A 24,142-nucleotide genomic window follows, 5' to 3' on the forward strand; every position below is an offset into this window, starting at 1 on the left:
GAGATTAGCAAATGCTGTACAAAGCAGGGCTCTTCTCTCCCACTCTCTGTCCCCTCAGCCAACAATTAAATACTGACCAGCACGGGGTTTTGTTTGAAAGATAGTCAGTCTCGATGTGGAGTGGGAGGCCTGCTCTGGGCAGATACAGGACTGACCCTCTTTCAGGGGTCAGAAAGAAGGAAAGGGAAAGTTAAGCTTCTGTCTGTCTATGTGGATTTACCCCCGCACAAATTGCAAGTAGGAGTAGACATCAGGGTCCACTTCCAAAAAGCAGGGATCCACTTGGCTCCCTCTCCACCCTGGCCTTGAATTAAGGGAAGAGATTTTGGAAAGAAATGTAAAGTTTGTGTCCCTTGTTCTTACATGGAAGGACATAGTATGAATCCATTATTAATTTACAAATAAATTTATAATCCATAATTTTAATACGATCCTAATTCCATGGAATTTTTTATGGGGTCGGAGTCCAACAGAATCATATTCATTTCGTTTGGGGGGAAAAAAGTAAGCTTTCATAAGGATGTTAGGAAAATTCTGAAAAAAAGAGTAAGGGGAATAGGGCAGGAGAGGACTGGTTGTTCTACTAGATATCCAGTGTATTATAAAAACAGAGCAGTTAAATAGAACAAAATGGGGAGGCCAAAAATACAGCCAAATGCATCTGGGAAGTTAGTCCCTGGTAAAAGTTTCATTTCACAGTAGGAAGAGGAAAATAGATTGTTTAGGAGATGATGCTGGGACAGGGGACAAGCCATTTACCAAAAGGTAAAGCCAAAAAAAAAGCTGAATCTCTACCTCACTTGTTATACCAGAATAAATACCGAATGGATAAAATACTTAAAAGTAAAACACAAAACTATAAAATATGAGGACAAATCGTGAGCAGACATTTATGAAGTCCGCACTGGAGAGGTCCCCTAGAAACATGGCATAAAACCCAGGAGCCATAGGGAAAGATTGATAAGTTTGTCCACCCAAATGCAAAACTTCCATCAGGCAGGAAATACAGCAGGAAAAAGACAAATGCCGGATTGGAAGAATATTGGCGATGCACGTGGCTCTCAAAGAATTAGCGTCCTTGACGAAGAGCTGCCCTTGGGTCAATGGGAAACAAACAAGTGAGGGGAAATTGACGGTAAGGAACACAAGCAGGCAGTTCACGGATAAATGACCTGCCTGTAAACACTGCAAGAGAGGTCCAGCTTCAGCATGTAATTGAAGAGATGTAGATTAAAATCCAGTTGCAGGCCTCCCCGGGTGCCTTACCCAGCCCAGCATCTCCAGAAAGTAGAGCCCCGGTTTCCATTTGGTCAATGACAACATTCTTCCCCAAGGTCCCAAAAAAGCCTTGGTTAGCCCCGGATTTGGCTCTGAGCTGGGGAGATGGAGCCTGCTCCCAGGCAGGCTCTGTCATTAGCAAACCATGTGATTATCCTTACCGTGTAAACATTATCCCGAGTGGGACTTGAAGATGTTTCTTGGAATCCTCTCCTCCTGACCTTTTTCCTCGGGCCTCTCGGCATTCAGAGTAGTTGAAAGTTTACACTGCGAGGTTCCAGAGGCCACAGCGCAGGGTTTCCGGGTTTTCTCCTTAGTGCTATTCTTAGCATCACTCACCCTTGAGAGGAGCGAAGCCTGCGGCTCTCTGACATGTGAGCGGCATCTCCTCCCTCCTGCCCTTGGGCCGCCTGCCACAAGCCCATCCCGACTCACTCCCGGCCCATCCCATCCCGGCTCACTCCCCACTTGACCCACGCTCCCACCCTGATGGCAGGGTCCCTTTCCCACCTAGCTGTGTCCCGTGAGCAGAGGTCTCTGGGCACTCCTGTCCTGGGCTATGCCCGGTGGCTTCTAGTCTCCAGCCCAAACGCCTATCTGCGTGGCACTTTGCACCTACAGGAGAATGGGCGTGAATGGACACAAAGATCGGGGGACCCCGAGATTGCCCAACAGCAGGGGTCTGCTGGCCAGGGCGAAAGAAAAACAAGCAGTCTGACCCACGTGGCCTAAAAACACCCTTCTGAAGGTCGGCTTCTGCTATCCAAACCACCCTCACGTACGTGGCCCGGGGCAATGACTGTGTAAATAAAATGGACTCAGAAGATCACAGCTGGGGAGTTCAGGGTATGGCAGGCCGGTCCCCACTGTCCGTGCCCTCCAGCTCGCTGTTCACATGTCGGGGTTCAGGGCATGGAGGCCCTGAGGAGCTCTCAGGTCTGCTTCCCAGGGAGACCCGAAGGAGGCTGGACCCCTCCTTTTCCCCAGGCCCTGGGGGAGGCTTCCTCTGGTGTTCCTTCCCATCTTTCTCCAGCCTCCCCACTACGCAGCTCACCATGGGGAGGATCTCCCCCAGACGACCCCCAAAGAGTGGGAGGGAACCCACGGGCACTCTGGGAGCAAAGGGGACTCGGTCTGACTTCAGGTCCTCCTGGCCCATCCTCACTTCTCTCTGCTCTTTCCAGGGTCAGCCGGGCACTCGAGGTTTCCCTGGATTTCCGGTAAGTAGGGAGGCCTGAGATGGGCTATGTCCCCGGTGACCCCTGGGCCTGGCTGGGTTAAACTTCATGTGGGGCCAGCCCTCAAGCTGCTCTTGACCTTCCAAACTCTGGTCAGTAAGGACCCTTTCCTGCAGCCTCTCCCGGAGAGCCACTGAGGAGAGCAGCTGGCACTTGGCCCAGATCGCAAGAGAGGACAGGGACAGTCATGGGGAAAGGAAGCGACAGCAGGACAGGGACAGGCGAGGCGAGTCACAGGCTGGGTAAACCCCAGCAGGACACTGGAACATGAAACAGATGACGAACCTCAGGAAGCAACCGCTGACCTGGCTTGGAGAGGAGACGTGCCTGCACGAGGTGGTCATGCGGCCATCCTGATGCCTGTGACCCCTGCCCCAGGGGTCCAAGACAGGTTCTACGATGGAGGGCAGGGGAGCAGCTAGCTCTTCCTTTTCCCCAGGCCTCGGTGTTAGCCAGCCCCAGGCTCTCTAGCAATGTATATTTCACTTTGCAGTCGGGGTCGGGAGGAGGAACTAGGTCTGTGATCGCCGTGGTGACAATCCATCAGGCTGTCCCTCGTGCCTGGTAGAGGACAGTGGCACTTCGCTCACTCCTCACAGAGACCCCTCTATTAACCCCACTGTAGAACAAGAAACTGAGGCTTAAGCTTACCCATGGTCATATAACCAGTAAGTGGTCAGGCAGACACTTGAACTCCAACTTGGAGCCCAGAACCCGTGCCCTTAACCACAGCCCGGGCAGCCTCTTCGGCAGGAAACCTGCACTGCTGTCTTGACACGTGGCCTCTTTCCTCTTTCAGGGTCCCATTGGGCTCGATGGCAAACCGGTGAGTGGACCCTCTCGGGCTGTGAGCTCCTCTCCCTCGCTCGATCAGGGTCAATAGCCCCAGGTCCTCAGTCCTTCGGCAAGACCCGAACTCCGTGGGAGAAGCTCCAGAGCGAATGAACGTTCCCGGGGCGGGAAATCGTTGCCCGTGGGAGGCACGGAGGGGCTGTTTGCATGAGTCACCCCTGACTCCAGTGGGCCTCCCCTGGGCACAAGTCCACGGCCACCAAGCTGGACTCTCGGCACCTGGGGCAAGAGCCACCTCGAGAAGTTGGTGTTTCTGAGGCACCCTTGGAAGGGGCTGAGGTAGGGAGAGAGGCGGGGCGGCATCAGGAAGGGAAGAGGAGAGGAGAGCTCAAGGTCCTAACTCTAAATGGAGCGTGGAACCCCCTCCCCACCGATCCCCAGCACCGCCGGAGGGCTGCCTTTGCCTCCCTGTCTCCCTGAGTTTCCCATCCTGGTGGAAGCCCCCTGACACCCTCGTCCACATGGACCCTGTGTCCCCATCCATAGCTCCTCCTCTGTCCATTTTAATCCTTTGGGTTTGGGCCCCAGACCCAAATATTCATGGGGGAAATAGACCCCTCCCCACTCCTCGGAAAGAGTGAGCTGGGGGAGAGCTCTGGCCCTCGGATGACCTCAGAGATGACCAGGGAAGGCATTGAGAGCCACGCCCTTGCCTCAACCCTGAGCCGCTGGCGACCCCCTGATGAGGGTCTGGCCACCCGCCTGGCCGGTCCCCCATGCAGGCCAGAGCTGAGCACAGCAAGGGGTCTGGTGGCCTTTCCCACTCAGCTCCCAGGACCCGGCGTGCCTCCAAGCTGCCCAGAGTATGTCACGGAGCAGGGCTCTTGGGGGGGTGGTGGCTGCTAAGTAAGACCCAGCAAAGGGTGGCGGGCAGGTGCCCAAGCCTGAGCCAGTGGGTCCAGGGGGGCGAAAGGACAGGTGAGGAAGAGAGACATGGGCAAATGAGCAGTGGGTGATGGAGAGAGGGCAGGGCAGGGCAGGGGCTTTGGGGTACAGGGTACCCGCGCTCACACTCTTCTCCTTCCAGGGCCACCCCGGACCCAAAGGGGAGATGGTAAGACCCCAGCTTTCCTGCTTTCCCTTTGGGGGTGGGGGGTGGTCAGCCTGGCCTTCATGGTCCACAGCCAAGCGCCGCCCAGCAAAGGAGGCCCCCAGGGACCATCCAGCAGATGCCCCCACAGTCACTCCCAGCTCTGTACAACACATGTCCCAGGTCCTCATGTGAACACAGTAGAGAGAGGCGGGCAGGGAGCTTCTCTGCCTGAAAAAGGAGAAAGAGGAGGTCCAGAGAGGTCCAAGGTCGCCAGTGTCCCACAGTGGGGGCAGGTGCTCCCAAACTTCCACGCCTCTGCCTCAGAGCTGAATGTAAACTCAGCATGGGGGAGCATCTAGCACTTTCTCTGCAACCGGATTTCCTCCTAACCCGGCCCTGCTTGGGGCTGCCCCAGGACTCTCTGTGCTCCTGCCCCAGCTGGGCACAAAGCCGACTTGCCCCCACCTTCCTTCCTGCCCCTTCCACTTTCAGCAAAGCCTTGTAAAGGGATTTCCTGCCTCTCTGGTGTCCCCCAGGCCCCTCCTTCCAGAAGGGAGAGCCGCCCCTTGTCAGGAGCCGTCCACTCCAGGGGAGGTGGCCAGTTCTCCTTGGAAGGGATGGGCCATTAAGAGTAGATGAGCCAGTCCCAGGCTGGGATGCTATCCAGCCTCCCCGGGTGGTCACCTCTACATTGGGAGGACCATCCCTCCTCCGGAAGGGCCTGGAATGTGCAGCACGGCAAGGCTGCCCGCCTCCCTGCCCAGCGCGGCTCTGGTGTGTGTCTTGCTCCAAGTGCAGGCATGAGGACACCTCCACTCACACCGGGGTGCAGCCATGGCACGGGAGGCAGGAACCCTGCCCGTCAAAAGAGGTGGCTAACTTTGTGGATGGGAAAGGAGACCTGGCCTGTCCCCCAGCTCCCCCTACATTGCATGGGACCCTTGGCAACTCAGCTCCTTCTGGGCTTCAGTTTGTCTGGTTAACTCAGCCCCAGCTCACAGTCACTGAGGGTTTTCTATGAGGTGGGCACAGAGCTAAGTACTACTCGCGCCTTGTCTCCTTCATCCTCAGCATAAGCCTTGTGCTCCAGGTCCTACTAGTAGCCCCCTGAGAGCAGTGGGAACTGAAGCTCAGAGACGCTAAGTCACACAGCTAGGGAGCCTCGAAAACAGGATCCAAACCCAATTCTCTAATTCCTTCCCTCCACGTTTTATGGCCTCTCTTCCTCTTTCTTTCCTTTTCTCCTTCCCTATCTCCCTGCGTCCTGCCTTCCCTGGACACATTCTTATTGAGTATCCGCACTACGCTGGGCACTGTGCCAGGTCCCAGGTGTAAGGGAAACACAGTCCTTGCCATCCTGTGGGGGATGCATTTGAACAATCTGACACATAATTAACAAATTACCTTGGCACAGTGCTATAAAAAGGCAATGCCAGGTAGTCTGAGAAATCTCCATGTTACAGCATGTCACCCGGGGTTAAGAGTCAGAGAGACTTTCTGAGAAAGACTTGAACTATGGCGCAAGGAATGAGGGTTTAACTAAAAGAAAAAGGAAGGGAAAGAGCATCTGGACATGGGAGAACAGCGTGTGGAAAGGCCCTGAGGCAGGCACGTCCTTAAAATATCTTCAGAGCTGGAAAAAGGGCAGTGAGGTTCTGGGGGCTGTGGTTGGGAGAGCTGGCTTTGGAATCCAGGTGTCCATCCAGCTTTCCTGTCCATCACGGCCACCCCCACCACAGGTGCATGACGTGTTTCCCCTCCCCTGTCTCAAGCATTGCTCTGCGCATGCGTGAAGCAGTGGAGACCAAGGCAGGAACCCTTCCATGCTGCCATTGTTCCAGAGGCGCTAGGGTTCAGATGTCAGGAGTTTGGGGCGCTTTTCCCTCTACCCCTCCCCGCCACCTTCTTCCCCTTTCTTGTGGCCTGATGCTAACCATAACACAGTCTGTGGCAACCCAGAAGTCATAATGATAGTCAACCAGGCCCTGCTCTGCAATCCTGGTAACAGCTTATTATCCCCACTCCACAAAAGGGGAGACTGAGGCACAGAGAGGTTGAGTATATTGCCCAAGCCTCCATGGCTTCTAAATAACAGAGCTGGGGCTGAGACCCATGGGGTGGGACCTTACCACACTCCTTTCTGTGGCCAGAGCCCTTTGTCTTGAGGGACAGGAACATTTCTATGGGGACACTTCCTTTGCCATCCCACTGCCCCACCCCACTGAACTACCCATGAGTCTCCCCTGTCTGTTTGGGTGTCTAAGCTAACTTAGGGGGAAAGGGTGAGGAACCCCATCTCCCATGAGCCCACACCGGTGTGATAGATCCCCTGTCTGCCTCTTAGTCATCCATCAACATCTGACAGACCCCAGAACCATTAGGCTTCTGTTTGGCTTGGCACAGGGACTCCTCGCTATTAATTCAACACACTGTCTCGTGTAATTATCTTGGCCTGCTTATCATCCGCCTGTCTCCCACTCACCTCCGTCCCCAGATGGTTTCCCCTCTGCTAGGCATGCAGCACAGGGGCCTGGGGCTCATTCACATGCTGAACCTGTGTCACCTCAAAAGGGGATCGCCCCTGCCCCATCCACCCCAACAGAGCCCCCAGAACTGAATGGAAGGTGTAGACAGACCTTGTGCTGAACACCTGGTCAACCACATGGGTCATGGTGCCGCATGGGTGGTCCCAAAGTCCACTTGTCCCCTCCCGCGAACCTGCTGGGAATTTCCAGATTTGGTAGTTGGTCCAGGTGACAAGTCGGGGACGCTCCAGGGAGATCCTGAAGAGACGGGTCCAGCAGATGGAGCCTTACAGGCCCTCAGGATGGTGGCTCAAGGGGACCTCAGGGCCCCAGGGGATGAGGCACTGCCTGTGGCTCCGGCCAAGTCTAGAAGCCCTGCCTTCTGAGCCCCAGCCCAGTTCGGAGAGCGTGGCGGAGTGGAAACAGCTGGACATTTGCCGTCAGCAGACCCGGGCTCTCGTCCCAGCACCCCTGCTCGCTGGGCCTCAGGGCCCCCTCCATCACCTCGTCTGGGAGGTGGAGTGGACGTGAGCGTCTTCTCCGGGGGCTGGTGCGGGTATGAGTTCAGCACATCCTGAAAGCCTGCCTCAGAGTAGGTCCTCAAAGCACGAGGCACGTGTCCTCCCCTTTTCCCTCCACACCAGCCTCAGGTCAGCTCCTGAGACAACCTGCTGAACACTGCCACCTCCTCAAAGAAGGGGTCTACCCTGAACCCAGGCTTCTTTCTCAATCCTGCAAACCTGACAAGACACCCCAGAAGGAGCCCCAACACCACTTAGGTTCCGCTGAGAGGTCCAACCTCCTGGGTCCTCTCTTCACCAAAGGCCTCTCCAAAGCACCCACTACCATGTACCCCGTAGCCCTTCTGACTCAGTGGGTTTCATGCTGAGGCAGTGCTGGGTGGAAGACAGAATGTGCCAGGCAGGGTCTCCTAGAGGCTTTGGACCTCAGCTTCTTGGCCCCATGAGGAAATGGGCACGCGTGAGGCAGGGCAACCCACAGCAAAGAGAACCACCTGAGGTCTCCACGCACCCCCCTTCATGCCTGGCCCATGAGGGGACCATGGAGAGACAGAGGAGGGATGGCGTCTGCTCTTCATCATGGCCATGTGTGGCGCAAGTCACCAAGTCATACCCACTGACGGAGGACAAAGCTGAGGCGCCTTGGACAGGCCACACCCCCTAGAAGGTCTCGGGCACAGGAGGACCAGGCCATGGGGGAGGCTGGACTTCAGGACTCCATGCGTTCGCGCCGGTCCCAGCATGAGCCCCAACGGGGCCCACACCTCTGAGCCTGCCCGGCCTCAGTGTGCCCGCTGACCCATGTGTGCTTCCTCCCGCAGGGCCTGACGGGTCCCCGAGGACAGCCGGTGGGTACCTCGCCCTCACGTTTCCCCCGCAGGGAGGCTTTGGGGCCCTGTGGCCTTAGCTTCACGTTCTGACTCTGCCATTTCTGTCTCTTCACAGGGACCTCAAGGACAAAAAGGAGAAAAGGTAAGCTTGATGGAGGTTTTCTAGAATTTTCTAGCAGGAAACAGCCCCCCTAAAGGAGAAAGCAGTCCGGAGTGGTTATGTTCAAATGTTCGTGTTTATCCACAGAACCAGGCGTCCTCGGGGGTGGCGCAGTGGATGAGAAAGAAGAGGGAGGGTGCTCTGGGGGATGTTCTGTGCTCGGGAGCAGAGGTGGCCGGGACCCTGGCCCTCCCCGGACTCCTTCTCTAACCCTGGTGCTTCCTGACGCACCGCCATGAGCCTCTAAGGTTTTGAGGTATCCATTTGTAAACCACTGGCCTGGCTCCCTCTCTGGCCTCATATATTCTCCATTTCCTTAAATTTCTGATGGAGACTCTGCTGGGCTGGCCTTGGGCGAACGGTACAGAGACCTGGCACCCCCATCTCGGAGAAGGCGTCTCCCAGGGCTCCCAGGGCCCATAGCTCACCTCTGTGTCTGCACTTCCCATCCAGGGGTTCCCTCTCAGGGCTGCTGGAGTAGGGGGCACACCCAGAGGGTCGACCTTTCTGCTATCTCCAGCCAGGCATGGAGCATGACTCCTGACTGTGGTCACGGCAAGTGGGATAGGACAGCAGAATCCTGCCCTACGTTGCGTGGGGCCATGTCCAAGCAGGCCTTCAGGGTTTCTTCTCTGCTGCCAGCCATGGTGAGGGAGAGGTTTAGTTCTCCTGCCTCGGGGAGTTATGTCCCCGACCAGCACAGGGCTGGTGAGTAGAGCGGACGTGTGCTCCTGGGGATGTCCCTGAGGCACAATTTCCCCAGAGTGCCTAACGCCCTCTTCTCCTTCTCTCCCTTTCTTCCCCAGGGTCAGTGTGGAGAGTACCCACATCGGGTAAGTGAACCCCTAAAACAGATCCATTCCTGGGGCATCACCCCTAGTCCAGCCTCATCCACCTGGGGCTCCCAGAACCCCCAGAGGTTGGGGACTACAGGCATCCAGGTCCCCCTGCACTCAGCAGCGAGAGCAGTGGTCATGGGGGCAGGTAGCCCCCGGGAGTGTGCCTGATGGTCCATAGCGTGCTTGACCGGAGCTGGTCTCCAGCGGCCGTGTTCGCCCCCCAAGCGTGTCTCCGTGTGTTTGCCCCTGCAAGGCCAGCCTTCAGGACTCCGTTTGCTTGTAAGCCTTTCAGCGTGTGCGTGCACCTAAACTCCAGGTTTCTGGCCCTATGTCCCCTCTGCATGTTGCCTTCTCGGTAAGGCCACGCAGCTTGTGTGAGTCCGTGAGTCTGACTCCCTGCCCGGGGTGTGTGTGTATGTGTGTGTGAGAGAGAGAGAGAGTGAGAGAGACTGGGTGTGCATGTCTGGCCGCCTGCCCCGGCTGAATCAGAGGGACTTTTGGGTTAGTCACTGTCACAGATGACCCAGACCTCAATGGTGGGAGATAACTGAGGGCCGACTGTGTTTATTCAAGGCTAGAGCCTCTGCTTTGCCTCCCTAGGACTGGAGGAGGTCTTCTCCAAACAAGGTGGGGGTTTCTGAGCTGGGATGGTCTCCCAATCCGCACCCCCTCCCCCACCCCAGGCCCCAGCTCCTTCCTTTGCCTTGTTTTGCCCCTGGATGTAGAGCCCAAAGCCTGCAGCAGTCCTGTTAGGAAGCTGCAGACGTGAGCACTGGGAGCCAGGGCTTATTCTTGGGACAGGGAGGGTGAAGATGTGGGCCCTTCGGTGAAAGCCCCAGTGAGCTGGGACCAGAAACATGTCACTCTCAGACCCTAGTGTCTTTGGGTGCCCATCCCTATGTCACGGGCCTCACTGTGCCCAGAAGCACACACACGGTGTGTCCTCCCTGGCTGCCACCCCCATCAGGCAAGGAGACTAGGGAAAGTGGAGAGACAAGCGCCAGTTGGGCCCAGAGTCACGTGAATCCAGAAAGCCACAGGGAAGTGCCCCACAACACAGACCCTGACCCCTGGGTTTCCCAGGCCAGCGAGAGACTGCAGGGGTCTTCCCCATAAACAGCTGGGGCAGGGGTTGAAGCCAAAGGGGGGCTGGGCCCCGGGCAGGGGGGTACCGGCCGGTAGCTGTGCAGACAGTGCCCGTCGGCAGCCTGCGCTCCCGGGCCCTGGGGTTCCGGCCGGCCTGATCCTGGTACAATAACAGAAGGTCAGCTGTGCTGATTTGAAACGATGGGCTCACGGGATTGTTATGCTATCCGAAAGAAAGACAGTGTCCCCAGCACAAAAGACAACACAACAGCAGACATGTTGGCAGTATGTCATCACTGGTCCTTAGTGAATGTGGGGGGAGGTGGGGGAAGCGGGAGGAGGGGGAGGAAGAGACAGGGAGAGCAGCGACAGAAGGCTCTAGGAGCACCTCGGCCATGGAGTGCAGCAAAGCTATGGCCCTGGCAGGGGAGGGAACGAGTCTGGAAGAGGTGACCGCAGATTTGGGTGCTCAGCCGTTGGACGGGGCAAGGCAATGGGCACCCCATGTCGATCCGGAAGAGGGTAGGAAGAGGGCATCTAGGAAGAGGGCCCTATTGGTTTCCCGAGGGCTCTGCAGGAACGGTGGAGGGGTGGGCGCACTCCAGGCCCACAGGATAACGAGAGATCCAGGGCTGGTCCCTGCCTCTGCTCCAGCCTGCAGCATCCCAGAGAGGGGAGGGAGGGCAGATGGAGTACCCTGGGACAGGCATCAGGCAGGTGATGTCTGTGGGCTCCGGCACTCATGCCCCGGTCACCCTGTCTCCCACCTCGGTCCCCTCCCACGCCAGGAGCACCTGAGCAGCACTCTCTCGGCTCTGCGCTCCAACCAGATCATTACCCTGAAGGTTGGTGGATTCTGGAAGGTCTCCGGGCCCCTCTCTGCTGAGAGACTCCCCAGACCAGAGCCCAACATTGCACGTCCCCGAGCCCACAGTGGGAGGTGGCCGGGCTCTTGGGGCAGCCGTGGCCCCTAAAGGCGGCAGGGACCTGGAAAGACCACGGATGGGCTCCCAGTTCTCAGCCCAGGCAGCCCCTGGTCCTTACCACTCATCCCAGGGGCCTCGTGGCAGTTAAAATGCCTTCAGAAACCAGAGGTCAATTATACTCCATCTCTGTTGACACGTGGGCTCTAACCATTTCCTGAAGCCTTGGGGCTCTCAGCTTCCATTGGTAGAAAAACTGGAAACAAGGAGAATTTCCAGAAATGAAAATCACATTAGATAATGCAATTGAACGTGGCCTCTCCCCCAGAAGTGGTTGAACATGCCGGAGACACCCTTGCCCGGCCTTTATTTTCCAAACCCACCGGCCCCAGGGCCAGACCTTGGTAGCATTTAGCTTGTGCCCACACAGGCCACACCCTCGGCCGGCTCAGCCCCGGGAGCCCGACTTGGCACTGCCCTTGACCATCCTCCCCAGATCTGCTGACGCCAGCCTTTCTTGTTCAACCAAAAAAAGAGCCCAGAGGTTGCCACACACCCCCGCCTGGCTTCGAGGACCAATTTAGCTGGTCCTGTGGCTCTTGCCCAGAGCCTCTGTATCTGCCCCCGGCAGCCCAGCAGCCCCCGTCCTCCGCCAGGCAGGGCCGGCGGTGCAATGGTGGGCTGTGTGTCAGAGGACCACTCTCCCCGTCGGGGGTGCTGCTGGCCGACTCCCCAAGGGCCACACTCCTTTCGGGATGGCGCATCAACCAAGGACAAGCTCGGCGTTGCGCCCCTCAAAGCGTGAGAGGGCGCCCTCCACACCTTCCCTCCCCAAGCCTCATGCTTGCTAATCACTCTTCTCTCTTCCTCTCCTCGCCTCCCACTTGGCCACCCTGCCTTCCTGGCGACATTCGGCATCCTTCTGAACACCTGCGATCTCTGGCCTTTGCCCTCTGACCTTCCAACTCATCTTTCTCCTCAGCTGCTGCCTCTCCTCAATTCAGTGCGACTGGCTCCGCCCCCAGTCATAAAAAGACGGACCTTCCAGGTAGACACCTTCCCTTTGTCCAGACCATGTGTGGCGTCCCCAGGGGCTGGGCAGGTCTCCAGGCCCCCGAGGGCCAGCTGGGACTGTAGACAAGGGCAGAGCCTCGCTCTGCTTAAGTTCAAGTCAATTAGACGAAACCGGACCCGTGAGTGTCTTAGATGTGGAAGTACCCAAGCCCCGAGCCCAGGACACCCCCCAACACCACACACCACACGCCACGGCTCCTCAAAACACCCCGCTACAAGAGCCAGCCCTGGGTTCCGGTCAGATGACAAGTCTGATTTCCTTTTATTCTCTGGATCGCTTTGCGACGTGGGCACGATCGTGCTTATTTCACAGATGAGGAATCAAGGCTTTGGGGACATGAAGGCCGTTGCCCGAGGTCGCACACCCAGGACATGGCACAGCACCCAGCTTCTCTGACTCTTCTGAGCTGTGGGATTGGGGACAAAAGCCTTAACCTCTCTGGGCCTCTGCTTTTTCACTTGGAAAACAAGGACATGAACGGTTGCTACTGCACAGGGCTGTTCTGTGTGCAGAGCGCTTGGGGTCGTTCCTGGCATTGTTTCAGTGCTCTTCTCAGACTGAGGCCCAGAGGGGTGATTTTGTGCCCAAAGTCACACAAACAGCGAGAGGCAGAATGGGAAGCCGGGGACCAAGGCTTTAGACCCCACATTCAGGGCTCTCTTGGTTGGACCTATACCCTTTATATTTAGAAAAGGATGGCTTAGCACCCGATCCCTGGTAACCTGAGTTTGAGGAGTGAGGGCATTTGCGGAGGGAATGTAGCCCACGACCAACAGGTGTAATCGTTGTGAGCAACTGCTTCCTTCTTCCTGCCTTACGAATCCCAGGAGGCTGCGATAAGACCAGGTTACAAAGAACAGAACACAAGAGAGCGAGGGAGCCAGCATAGGCATTGCACCTGGATTTTAGGCTGGGCGGCCCACAGCTGCCCGTATGCCCCCACTCCTCCTTACACTGTGCAGGGGTTACCCCCAAGGCCGCGGGGATGCTGGAAGGGGCAGGGCTCAGAGATGCTCTCTGAAAGCTGGACAGCAGGGCCCAGAGCCACCATCTGGCCACACTCAAGAGTCAGGAGTCCAGAGTCCAGCAGTTCAGGCATCTGACTGAACAAGGCTGAAAAATCCCTCCAATTAACAGCTAAAAATACCGAGGGACACATGACGCGTGTGCTACCCGAGCCCGCATATCCCATTACAGCAGCCAAATCCTCGAGAGCCTTTATGGGCTCCCAGCTCTTACTCCAAGCACGGCCCTTCGGGGGGCCCCCTGGCAGCTCAGAGAAGCACCAGCCCCCCCGATCACCTCCCCCCCACCCGTGTCAGACCCCATTCCAGAAGAGCTGTCCTTGTTCTCAGCCTTGTCGCTCACCTCAGCCCCCAGCAGCCATTTCCTGGCCTTAGTTGCATTAGGCACCCATCATGCCCACCTTATGGATGGAAAAACTGAGAAGGTGCCCAGAACTCCATCCAGGCCCCTGCACATTATGACCTCCCTTTTCAAGAGCAAGGCGTGGGCTAGCCAGAACTTTCTGTGCCGCCCTGAGCTGGTTTCCAAAGTAGAGAGGGAAGCGTGGGGGCCCCTGCTCGGCCTGCCGCAGAGTCTGCCTGGAGAACAGTGCTTTTCTGCCCCCAGCCATCATGGGACTTAAAAAGGCTCATCCGTTTCCTATCAATAAACCAATATTGATTTTACAGGCTCCGTAAGACGCTTAAACATTGAGTCTAACATTTGCCGAAAGAGGAAATTATATGAAATATGATGTACTTAGCAGATGGTGTTGGAGGTCATTTCCAAAGTGCAGAAAGTTGGACAGTGAGCAGCTTTTTTTCTGGGGTCTTATTTGGAATGACTAAGAACAGTCTGGAGTTCTAGGTTTGGGTCCCAGCTCCCCACGGGATTCTCGGCCAGGGAGCTCAACCTCTCTGAGCCTATCTTCTCTTCTGTGCGATGGACCTCTTGACCCATTTCTGCCCCGGCCCCCTCCCCCATGGACACTCTGTGCCCTTGAGTGGCTTCTCAGAGGGTAGAGCGGGATGGAGCCCAGGCCCCAGCCTGACTGTGTTGTGTGCCCTCTGCACTAGGACATCCCAGCGCAGCGAGGGACCAGCAGGTGCTGCTGGAATCCCCCAGTTCTTGCCCTGAGGTTGCTCACCCCATTTCTACTCATCTTTTCCTCCCATGAGGTTGCAGCAGGAAACCGCAGCCCCCTGTTCCTGCCCCAGAGGGTTGCAGAGAGCGCACCAGGAAGGCTGGCCGGCCTGCCGTTCTGGTCGCCCTTGTCCCCCAGCAGCCCAGCCTGGAGCTTGCACACCTGTCAGGCTCTTCTGCTTTAGTCTGTCTGCAGGGATGGGCCCCTTCTCACAGGGGCTGAGCCCAGATGGTCCCTGGAGCGCTCACTTAGAAAACAACACGACAGCTTCACGACAGTTTTCACGAGCGCTCACTTAGAAAACAACACGACAGGGCTAGATCTAGGAAGACCCTGTTTGGTCCCTGGCCCCAGGAGGTGCGTCACATGGACCAGGCTTTCTTCGCCTCCTCCTGAGGGAACACAATGCCACCTCCAGCTCCCTGAGCCCCCGTCCCCTCCTGGACACAGGCACAGTGGTTGACGAGGACTGGGCTCAGTCAGCTGACTGACCAGGGGGGGCAGGACGAAAGAATTCTCTTCAAGACCCATGTAGGCACACGGCGCTTTACAGTGTCAAAGTCAACCAAGCTCAGGGTTGCAAACCCAGCTGTCCTGTGAGGCTGGGCACGGACAACGGAAGAGACAAGACAGAAGCCAGCCGCAGGCAGAAAGGATGCAGGAAGGTGACTGGGCACCCGGGGAGCCCAGGCCACACCTGAAGGGTATGACTGCCCGTGGGAATGTGGGCCTCCCGCGCCAGGGCTCCCGGCGTGATCTCAGAAGCCCCCAGTCCAAATGTTTACACCACATCTTTTGTCCAGCTGTTTAGTGAGCCAAACCAACTTCCATGGCCTCTGACCTCGGGATCCCCTTGGACACTGGGGGCAGAGAATCAGACAGCAGAAACAAGGAACTGCTGCCGTCATTTGATGCCTGGGAGGCCCAGCGTAGCCAGAGGATGTTACTGCCACATGGAGGGAGGGGCTGAGGCAGGCCGGGCTGAGGACCCCCGGGCTAGATCCAGGCATCTGAGTGGGCCGGGAGCGTGCCCACTGTCGGGCAGGGTCATCTCGCTCACACCTCCATCTCTGTCCCCAGCAGGGCTCTTGCTATGGGGCTGTTCGTGCAGCCCATCCTCTCTGGACTGCCCCCCCACTCTTGGGGACCTAATGTCTTGACCATCTCCTTGCTACCACGGGTCCCTGCATGCAGTCGCCACCACAGCCTCACCACCGTCATGCCACACCGCCTGCCCACCAGAGCCCACCACGGGCCCTTCACCGGGTGCATGGCACTGGGACGGGAGCCGGTCCCTGGGCCCAGGGCTTTCCCTCTAACTCTTGTTTCCACCGACATCAGGGGGAACAGGGCCAGGCTGGCATCCAAGGCCCACCAGGGCCACCAGGCCCCCCTGGACCGAGTGGACCCCTGGGGCCCCCAGGACTGCCAGGGCCCATGGGGCCATCTGTAAGTATCTCCTTCCTCTCTCCTCTACCCCCTCTCCCAATATTTGTCCCAAGAATTCTCTGGAAGCGTCCAAACCTTACATCATTGACAAGAACCTGGGTCCCCACCCAACGGACAGAAACACCTTGGCAAGGTCAATGACTGTGGGGGGGCTCGTGCGAGAAGCTGCCCATCCTGCCACACTCACCCATCATACTCTGGTTCTGACCCAGCTGCTGGGGCCAGACCCCAACGGCAGTCATTGCCTTCCAGGGAAGGAATCCCCCAGAGGCTGCCCCTTTCACTGTTTTAGATTCCCAGAGGTGGAATTGCTGGGTCGTGCTGTGCCAACAGGTGCCTCCCTTCCTCCAGGCAAGACCACGCTCAGGCAGGAGTAGGTCAAGCCCAGGGTCCACCAAGTCCCCCTTTTCCAAGTGCTGGCCAAGATCCCGCTCTCTTGACCTAGTTGGTACAACAGAGCATCTGGGCCGGCACCTGCCTCCTTGGCGGAGAACGGGTTTTCTTAGTCTTAGAGCCAAGACAAATGTCCTATGTCACTGAAGGGAGAGGATTAAGGACAAAGTCTGTCTCATAACGTTTCTTTCACATGACTGAAAAAGAACCTGGTTTTGTTTCTTATGACAAAAGCATCATGCACGCAGTGTGAAAAATTTGGAACACGGACAGAGAAAATGTTTTGAATTGTCTATTTTGCCGTATCCCAAGTTCACCGTCATTAACATCTTGGAGGGGCCTGGCATGTTTCTCCTTAGACTTGTCTGCCCCTAAACACTTTCCAGGTTGGTCACGTTCTGAGTAATGTAACGGTTTGTGCCCCGTTATGTTTTTCACTTAACACCGTAAACCACACCCTTTCTTTGGGCCAGCGTCTCCCGTGATACGGATTTTGGGGCTGCTGGGCCGATTTCCGAGTAGTTAATGAGTTCCCCACTGTGATATAGGTCCCTGAATGTAAATGTTTGTGTCCGTCTCTGGTGCTCCCCATATAAGAGATGCCCAGCATTGGAATGGCTAGGTTGGCTGTGTCACTGCCACTGGTCCCTGTCACTCATAGAGCACGGCTGCTTCCCCTGTCGTTGGGCCCCTAGCGGCTCTAGCTATCCGTGCTGAGGCTCCATGGAGGGCCCCTCTGGGCCGGCAGCAGCTCTGACCACCCAGGGCACCCAGCTTGGCAGCTCCACTCAGCGTGAAAGCCTAACTTCCCCACTCTCCTGCACAGCTCGACCCCCACAATGGATTTTAAATATTTCTGTGTTTTGGGACCCCGGGAAGAGAGATTAATCTCAATTCCCTGGGTTTGTAGATGGGAAAACGGGAAACCCGAAAGGAAGTGAAATTTAGGGAGCTAAACCCAACCATGCTGAGAGAAACCCCAAGAAATACTCAAAGTCCACTTCTTTGCTGACCACTACCACCCGCCCCCAGACATGTGGAGTTCCCACTCGTTGAACGAACCCAAGCCCGGTGGTTTTCTTCGTTTGGTTGTTTGTAAAGAAAAAAACCCAGGGAGCGTGTTTTGAAACCCACGGACACAGACCAGACTTGGCCATCTTGCTTTTCTCCAGCCCATGTGTGCTGCCCAAACCTCGGCCCCAGACCGTGGCGGAGCCAGCCAGCCCTCGCCGCTCCCCTCGGGCTCCCACAGACCCGGGGCCCACACCACCTCCCCACGGCCGAGGGCTGTGGTCACAGCGCCCCGGGCCAAAGGAGACAGAAGCCTCGCCCGAAAGCTGGCAGGGCCAAAGGCAAAACCAAGACTCTGTTGGGCAAGGTCGCATCCCAGGGAGGGGACCCAATTAGGAGGTGGGAGGGCGGGGGCGCGGACCAGACCACACTGTCATTTTAACCGGCTGCCGCTGACCTACTTTCCAGTGGGCGAGCACAGCCGAGATGCCCACGGCGCCCACGTTGGCTCCAAAGGGAGCTGTGAGCCTGTCGTCCCCACGCGCCCTCCGCAGGTTTCTGATACCGTTCCAGGATCCTCGAGCTCTGTTCTCTAGCACATCCAGAGCTCAGAACCCCTCGAGCCCTCCTCTGCCCCGAGCCCCCGTGGTGGACACGCCGACACCCCCTGTTCGCCGCTAGATTCCATCTCCACTCACCTCGCTCTTGCTTCCACAGGGCTTACCCGGGCCTCCTGGACCGAAGGTGAGGACCCTTCCGGGTGATGCGTGGAGCGGGTGGGAGCACTCTCTGCGGGGGGAAGGGGAGACGGCGCTGCCAGCTCCTGAGTGCGGAGCTGCGCGTGACCTCCGTGAGCACTGGGTCCCACCTGGCTCCCTTCACACTGCCGCCCTCCTCTTGGGAACTGCTTGGGTCCCACCGAGCTTGCATTCGTGTGTCCCCGGGCACATCAGACACTGTGACTGGTACGGAGGCTGCAGTCCCCACCTCCGAGGAGCTCAGAGTCTGGTTGGAAACTCTAGCTTGATGCCCAGGGCACTGTCACAACATCCCAGTAAGAGGCTTTCTTACAGAGTCAGAGGTAGAAGGGACGTACGGGATCATCGGGCCTCTTGGGCGTCCTTTCTGGAAACCCACCGCATCAAACCACCTCTCCCTCTGAAGCGGGGGACCCTGGGGCTCTGGGGACCAGAGGCTGCAAGGCACTGAGCCTGTCCAACCATTTGCATGTGTGGAGGCTGAGAGCCCTTGCTGGGGAAGGGACTTGTCCAGGTTTGGCAGAGAGTCAACAGTGAAATCAGAACCAGAATCTAGGTCTCCAGGGCCCCTGCCAGGTGGACACTTTCCACCACGCATCTGCAGGGTGGGGACGTGTTCTGAAGAGAAGAGTCCCTGTTGGTTTCCAAGGACGCAGAGCTATTACACCAGGGAGGGCTGGAGGACTGGCAGTCATGGAGAAGAAGAGAAACAGCAATGTGAGGGCAAGAGCGAAGCCAGAATGGAGCATCTGGGGAAATCCCACTGATGGTCTTCTTTTTGTTCCCCCAGGGAGACCCAGGAATCCAGGGCTACCACGGCCGGAAGGTAAGGAGGAAGGGGAGGGAAGGACCCTCTGCCTCCCATGGTAACCCAAGTTGGGCTCCACCACAGTGCCCACAGGGGCAGGACCTGGTCTTGTTCACGCATGTTTGCACACGCGCTTGCCCAGTGTGAACCTCACCTTTGTGAGGCGGGCTGGACAGGAGTTCGTGTCTCCAGTTGTAGGGTGGGGGGGATCAGAGGGGCAGGACCTCAGGCCATCACTGGCCCAGCCCGACCTCAGACCCAGGTGGGTCTCCTACCACCAACCTGCATCCCTGTGTCTTTACCAAGGCAGGCCAGGTGCTCACTGGCCCCCAGATGGGAGCAGATGACCAGGGCCGTCTCTGCGCAGAGCTCCACACTGAGCCCGGTGGGAGCTACCGGGTTGGGGGTCCCAGCCCTGCTTTCTGGCAACTCCCGGTCTAGAGAGACAGAAGGATTCCTGTGCAAATAATGCAGCAAATGCAGATTGTGCTAATCGATCATCACAAAGCATTGTGTGAATGTGGGTGGGCAGGCAGGTAGAGAGATCAGTTCCAGGTTGGGAGGAGTCTGGGAAGTCTTCTGGAAGAAGACAGCCTGTGAGCTCCATCCTGGTGCCTGGGTGGGTGTATGTTACCTACAGAAACCATCCCAAACGTCCCGGCTTCACAGGATGCTTTCTCTCTCATTCTGGGTCTCTGGGCGTGCCATCTGGGAGTTCTGCCGCTGTCCTCTGGGCTCACTCATTCAGTTGCACTGGATGATGGATGGAGAGGCCGGACGGGTCAAGCCGTCTAATCCACATGTTGGGTGGCTGGTGCGGGCCATTGTCTGGGGGAGCTGTTCTCCCCGCCATGCCCTCTCGGTCCCCGGTAGGCTACACAGATTTTCTTCCAGCATAGTAGGCCTGGGGCGGTGTTCAAACCTGCCAAGTCTAAGTACACGAGAGCTTCCCCAAAGCATCTACAGCCATCACACTTTCTGGGATCCTGCAGGTCAAAGCAAGTCACATAGCCAAGTCATGTGGCGATTGTGCGGTGAGAGAGAGGGATAGCAAAGTGTCTGTGGCCTTTTTTTTTTAAAGATTTTTATTTATTTATTTATTTGACAGAGAGAGAGAGAGATCACAAGTAGGCAGAGCAACAGGCAGAGAGAGAGGGAGAAGCAGGCTCCCTGCTGAGCAGAAAGCCTGACGTGGGGCTCGATCCCAGGACCCCGAGATCATGACCTGAGCTGAAGACAGAGGCTTAACCCACTGAGCCACCCAGGTGCCCCGTCTGTGGCCATTTTTAACCCACCTCTGTGGTCCTTCAACCACCAAATCTGAAGGCACATGGCATTTTATTTTTTCATTTTTTTAAAATATTTTATTTATTATTTATTTGACAGACAGAGATCACAAGTAGGCAGAGAGGAGGAAGCAGGCTCCCTGCCAAGCAGAGAGCCTGATGCGGGACTCGATCCCAGGACCCTGAGCTCATGACCTGAGCTGAAGGCAGAGGCTTAACCCACTGAGCCATCCAGGCGCCCAGGGGGGTGTCTATTGTCCTGAGGACAGAGAGGCCTGAACTTAAGGTTGTGGTGTCGGGTGACTCCCAGGAGGCTACAGGTGCCCGTCCCACTGTCCCAGCCCCACTGGGGCCTTGGGTGTCTTGAGTCAGTGACCGCTATCTCCAGGCAGAAGTTTGCTTTCCATCAGAGCTCTGAGATAAAGAGGCTAATGCCCAGGGTCAAGTGCAGCGATACTTGCCCTCTCTGGTTCAGCCCAGCTTCACTCAGTCCCCATCCCACCTGGTCCTTTCCATGGCCCGTTAGAGCTCATCATCTCCCCTGCCCCACGCCCAGTGTCGATGAGAAGTTCAGAGAAGTTGCTGCTCTACCCACGGTGGTACAGCTGCTGAGGGGTCATGCTGGAACCGGAAGCCAGGTCTCACACAGCCAAGCCCAGAGGCTAGTCTTGTCCAGGCACAGAAGTGAGTGCCTCCCCAGAGGGTCTCAGCTAGGCTGAGCTAACCGTGCACCAACCCTCCTCCCTGTGCCTTCTCCGGAGCACGGAGGCTTATCTCCTGAGCTCCTTCTTTGTCCGTGGGTTCTCTCTTTTTCTCTCTCCTCCTCTCTCGGCTTAGAATGGGGCATGGGGGTGAGGGGAGACAGCTGGCTCCTGGGAAGATGAGTTTGCCCACCCCACCATCCGGGGGAGGGAGGAGTAAGTGCTGGGGTTGGGGGGCGGGGAATGCCCAGCTGGACAGAAGCATGGGACCGCCCAGTGTTTGGGGTATAAGGGGAAGCCATGGGGGAAGGGACTGACGCTCCACACCTGCTTCATTGCCCTGTCCTGGAGGGACTCAGTCCGCATGCAGGTAGCCCTTTCTTTCAGCAAAGTTGGAATTTAACTCTTGGCAAAGATGTTTCCTGGCCTGCAGAGTTTCTAATGATAGTTCCACCCGTCATCATCGTCGCTGCCCCCAGGGCAGCTGGACAGTGCAGCATCCTCCCAAAGGCCAGCCAGGCCAGTAGGGCAGGCTTCCTCTCTAGCTCCTTCGGATCAAAGCCCAGTGTGGCCAGCAGGCCCTGCACTGCCCCCAGCCCTGCTTGGGACCGGTTCTTCCACCTAAATACCCGAGCGGGACTGCTCACCCATGTGGTACCAATGTGATCCGAATTTACGACCACCCATCTATTTTAAATACGTTGTAAGATGCAAAGTGTTTTTTTTTTGTTTGTTTTTTTTTTTTTTTTGCAAAGTGTGTTTTGACATTACTACCTTGACTCTCTTTCAAGGGGATTGGTGGGTACGGTCACAAAACCTGCTGGGAGCTTATATATAAGGGTGTTGGTGCTGGTCCGGCTGACTCTGACTGCCCTACGGGGCTTTCTCGCCCCTCCTCAATCCATCTGCAAAAGGGCCTGATCATTCCGCTCTGCCGGGCTGAGCATGGGGCCACGTGGATGGACACGTGTTTGCAGAACACGTTACAACTGCCTTACTGGCCTTTCCGACAGGCCAACCGTGGGTGTGCCCCTGGCCCCGCATCATATTACTGAATCCTTAGAAACCGGAGAGGAAGGCTTTATTCTTGGTCCTGTTTCACAGATGAGCAAACTGAGGCCCACAGAGGTGAGTCCCGGAAGGTCCACAGTCAGGAAGCAGTAAAACCAGTTGTGCCTTATCCCAAATCCTTGCCCTGAATGCCTTTACTACGTGGGCCTTCTGAGCCAGGAGAGGGGGCAGATGCCGCAATTTCCACTTTCCCGCTTTCCTCCCCTAGAAGGAAAGAAGGTGGAAGCTGGGCTGATCTCTTTCCCAAGGGAAAAGGCTAGGCCTGGATTCAGGCTTTTCTCTGAGCTTCCTAGGCTCTCTGTGAGCCAACCTTGGGGTCCTTGATGCGTTTCAGTGAAAGAACCCAGGAAGTGGGGTGTCATGCATGGGCACTGATCCCCCAAATGATTTCCACAAGGACTTAGCATGGTCCTGGGACTTCCATTAAAGGCAGGAAGAGGCAGCTTGTCTCAGCTTGTCCCCCAGCACTGGACCCCTCTGGCTCTCAGAGGGCCTGAGGAACCCCAGGCCTCACACGGCATTCATGCGCAGCCGAGCGCACCAGGTGAAGGACGCCTTAGATGGCAGAGTCTCCTAGGATGGGGACAGCACTTTCTTTCACAACCATGAAATCCCACTGGGGACATCCAGACCATTTAAAATAAAGCCGACCAGGGACCTGAGACATGGGCCTCAGAAATGAGGCCTCTCGGGGGCTGAGAGTCTCAGCCTGCCGGCCTCCAGCCCCCAGCTTGTGCTCTCTGGGCCCTGTTTCTCCCACACTCCAAAGCCCACAGATTAATTAGAGCTGACTTTTCTTTTGGAGCTAACTACAAAATCAACCGATCTCAAATCGAGATTACAAGCCAGCCGCCCTTCCAAAGCCCTGGCCTTCGATGGGGCGCCTGACCCCGGTAATTCCCCAGATTACTTCCTGCCGGTCCTAATTACCAGAGGAGCTGGCATCTCCCCCGTCCCAGTCCTCTCCTGTCTGGAACTGGCCAGGGCTGCGAAGAAGGAAATGAGCTGCCTTTTCCTGGAAGGGAGGCCTAGGAACCCTTTAGGGCAGAAAGAGACATGAGCCCGCCTCACGGGCTTTCCCAGCTCAAGAAAGGGCCCTGGTGCAGGCCCAGGCCTGAGCCCCCTGCTGGCCTCCCCTGCCACCCCCAACAGCCCTCAGATAGGCCTTCCTCCTCCCTGCAGAGAACAAAGAGTCTGTGTGTGGAACGGCTTCACCCTGGCCCTCCCTGGGGCGCTGGGCTGCTAGGGAGATTCACCCCAGGGAGGTCCATTCATCTCCCCACACTCCTCCAGCCTGGCCTCTGCTTGGCTGGGGAGCTGACCTTGAAGCCCCCCACCTCCCTCCAGACTATGTCATCTTGCCAAGTCCCTGCCCTGCTTTTTCAACGAACAGTAAATCACCAATTAAGAAGCCACTCCCACAAGACAGGAGCATGGCCATTTGGGGCTCCAAGGAGCTGGCTTTCATCCTGTCTCAGTAACCAGGGGGTCCCTCCACCTGGAAGCCGGGACCAGAATAGAAAACCTACTGATAGTGCAAGGCGCTCTCTGCCCAGCTGGAGAGTCAGTGGCATCGTGAAAGGCAGGGCTGGGACGGCCTTCAACGTCATTCCACGTAGCCCCTTCTCTATCTACCCGTGCTCACCCAGAACTTTCTTTGCCTCAGTGACTGGAATCTACCCCTTCCTGGCCAGCAATCAGGCATGGGCTCTTGGCAGCCGGACTCCTCAGTGGTGGGGTGTCCTGGCCTGGGGGTCTCCGACCTGGTTTGCCAGCAGCCTCTGCCATCCATGCTCCAGGCCCCTGGGCAATAGGCAGAGTGCCCAGCTCCCCAGCTGCAGAGTGGACAGATGGGGTCTCTAGGAGCCCACCAGGGGAGCTCCCAGGGTCCTATTGGGAGGATAAAGAAGGCAAAGATAGAGGGAATAAACTGGGGACCTTGGACTTGGACAGACTATGAGAATTCTCTCTGTACTTAAGAAGAAAACACTTGCAAGTTAGTGAATCTAAATTCAGCCCAATTCTGGGATGCCTGGGTAGCTCAGTTGGTTAAGCGGCTGCCTTCGGCTCAGGTCATGATCCCAGCGTCCTGGGATCGAGTCCCGCATAGGGCTCCTTGCTCGGCAGGGAGCCTGCTTCTGCCTCTGCCTGTGCTC

At 57.0% G+C, this 24,142-nt stretch overlaps 1 protein-coding gene across 2 annotated transcripts in view; it reads left to right on the forward strand.

Moving 5' to 3' along the window:
* COL13A1 (collagen type XIII alpha 1 chain) overlaps positions 1-24,142 on the forward strand; it is a 139,274-nt gene that overhangs the window by 73,931 nt on the left and 41,201 nt on the right. The window contains exons 8-17 of one of the 2 annotated variants that reach the window (XM_046027961.1): positions 2,463-2,498; positions 3,316-3,342; positions 4,396-4,422; positions 8,269-8,295; positions 8,393-8,419; positions 9,244-9,270; positions 11,151-11,207; positions 15,851-15,958; positions 18,080-18,106; positions 18,911-18,946. In XM_046027961.1, coding sequence (XP_045883917.1) covers positions 2,463-2,498; positions 3,316-3,342; positions 4,396-4,422; positions 8,269-8,295; positions 8,393-8,419; positions 9,244-9,270; positions 11,151-11,207; positions 15,851-15,958; positions 18,080-18,106; positions 18,911-18,946 — 399 coding nt within the window. The remainder of the gene's footprint in view (positions 1-2,462; positions 2,499-3,315; positions 3,343-4,395; positions 4,423-8,268; positions 8,296-8,392; positions 8,420-9,243; positions 9,271-11,150; positions 11,208-15,850; positions 15,959-18,079; positions 18,107-18,910; positions 18,947-24,142) is intronic. The other variant, XM_046027962.1, reaches the window with a different exon arrangement.

This window comes from Meles meles, chromosome 13 (assembly GCF_922984935.1).
Source record: "Meles meles chromosome 13, mMelMel3.1 paternal haplotype, whole genome shotgun sequence".
Lineage (NCBI taxonomy): Eukaryota > Metazoa > Chordata > Mammalia > Carnivora > Mustelidae > Meles > Meles meles.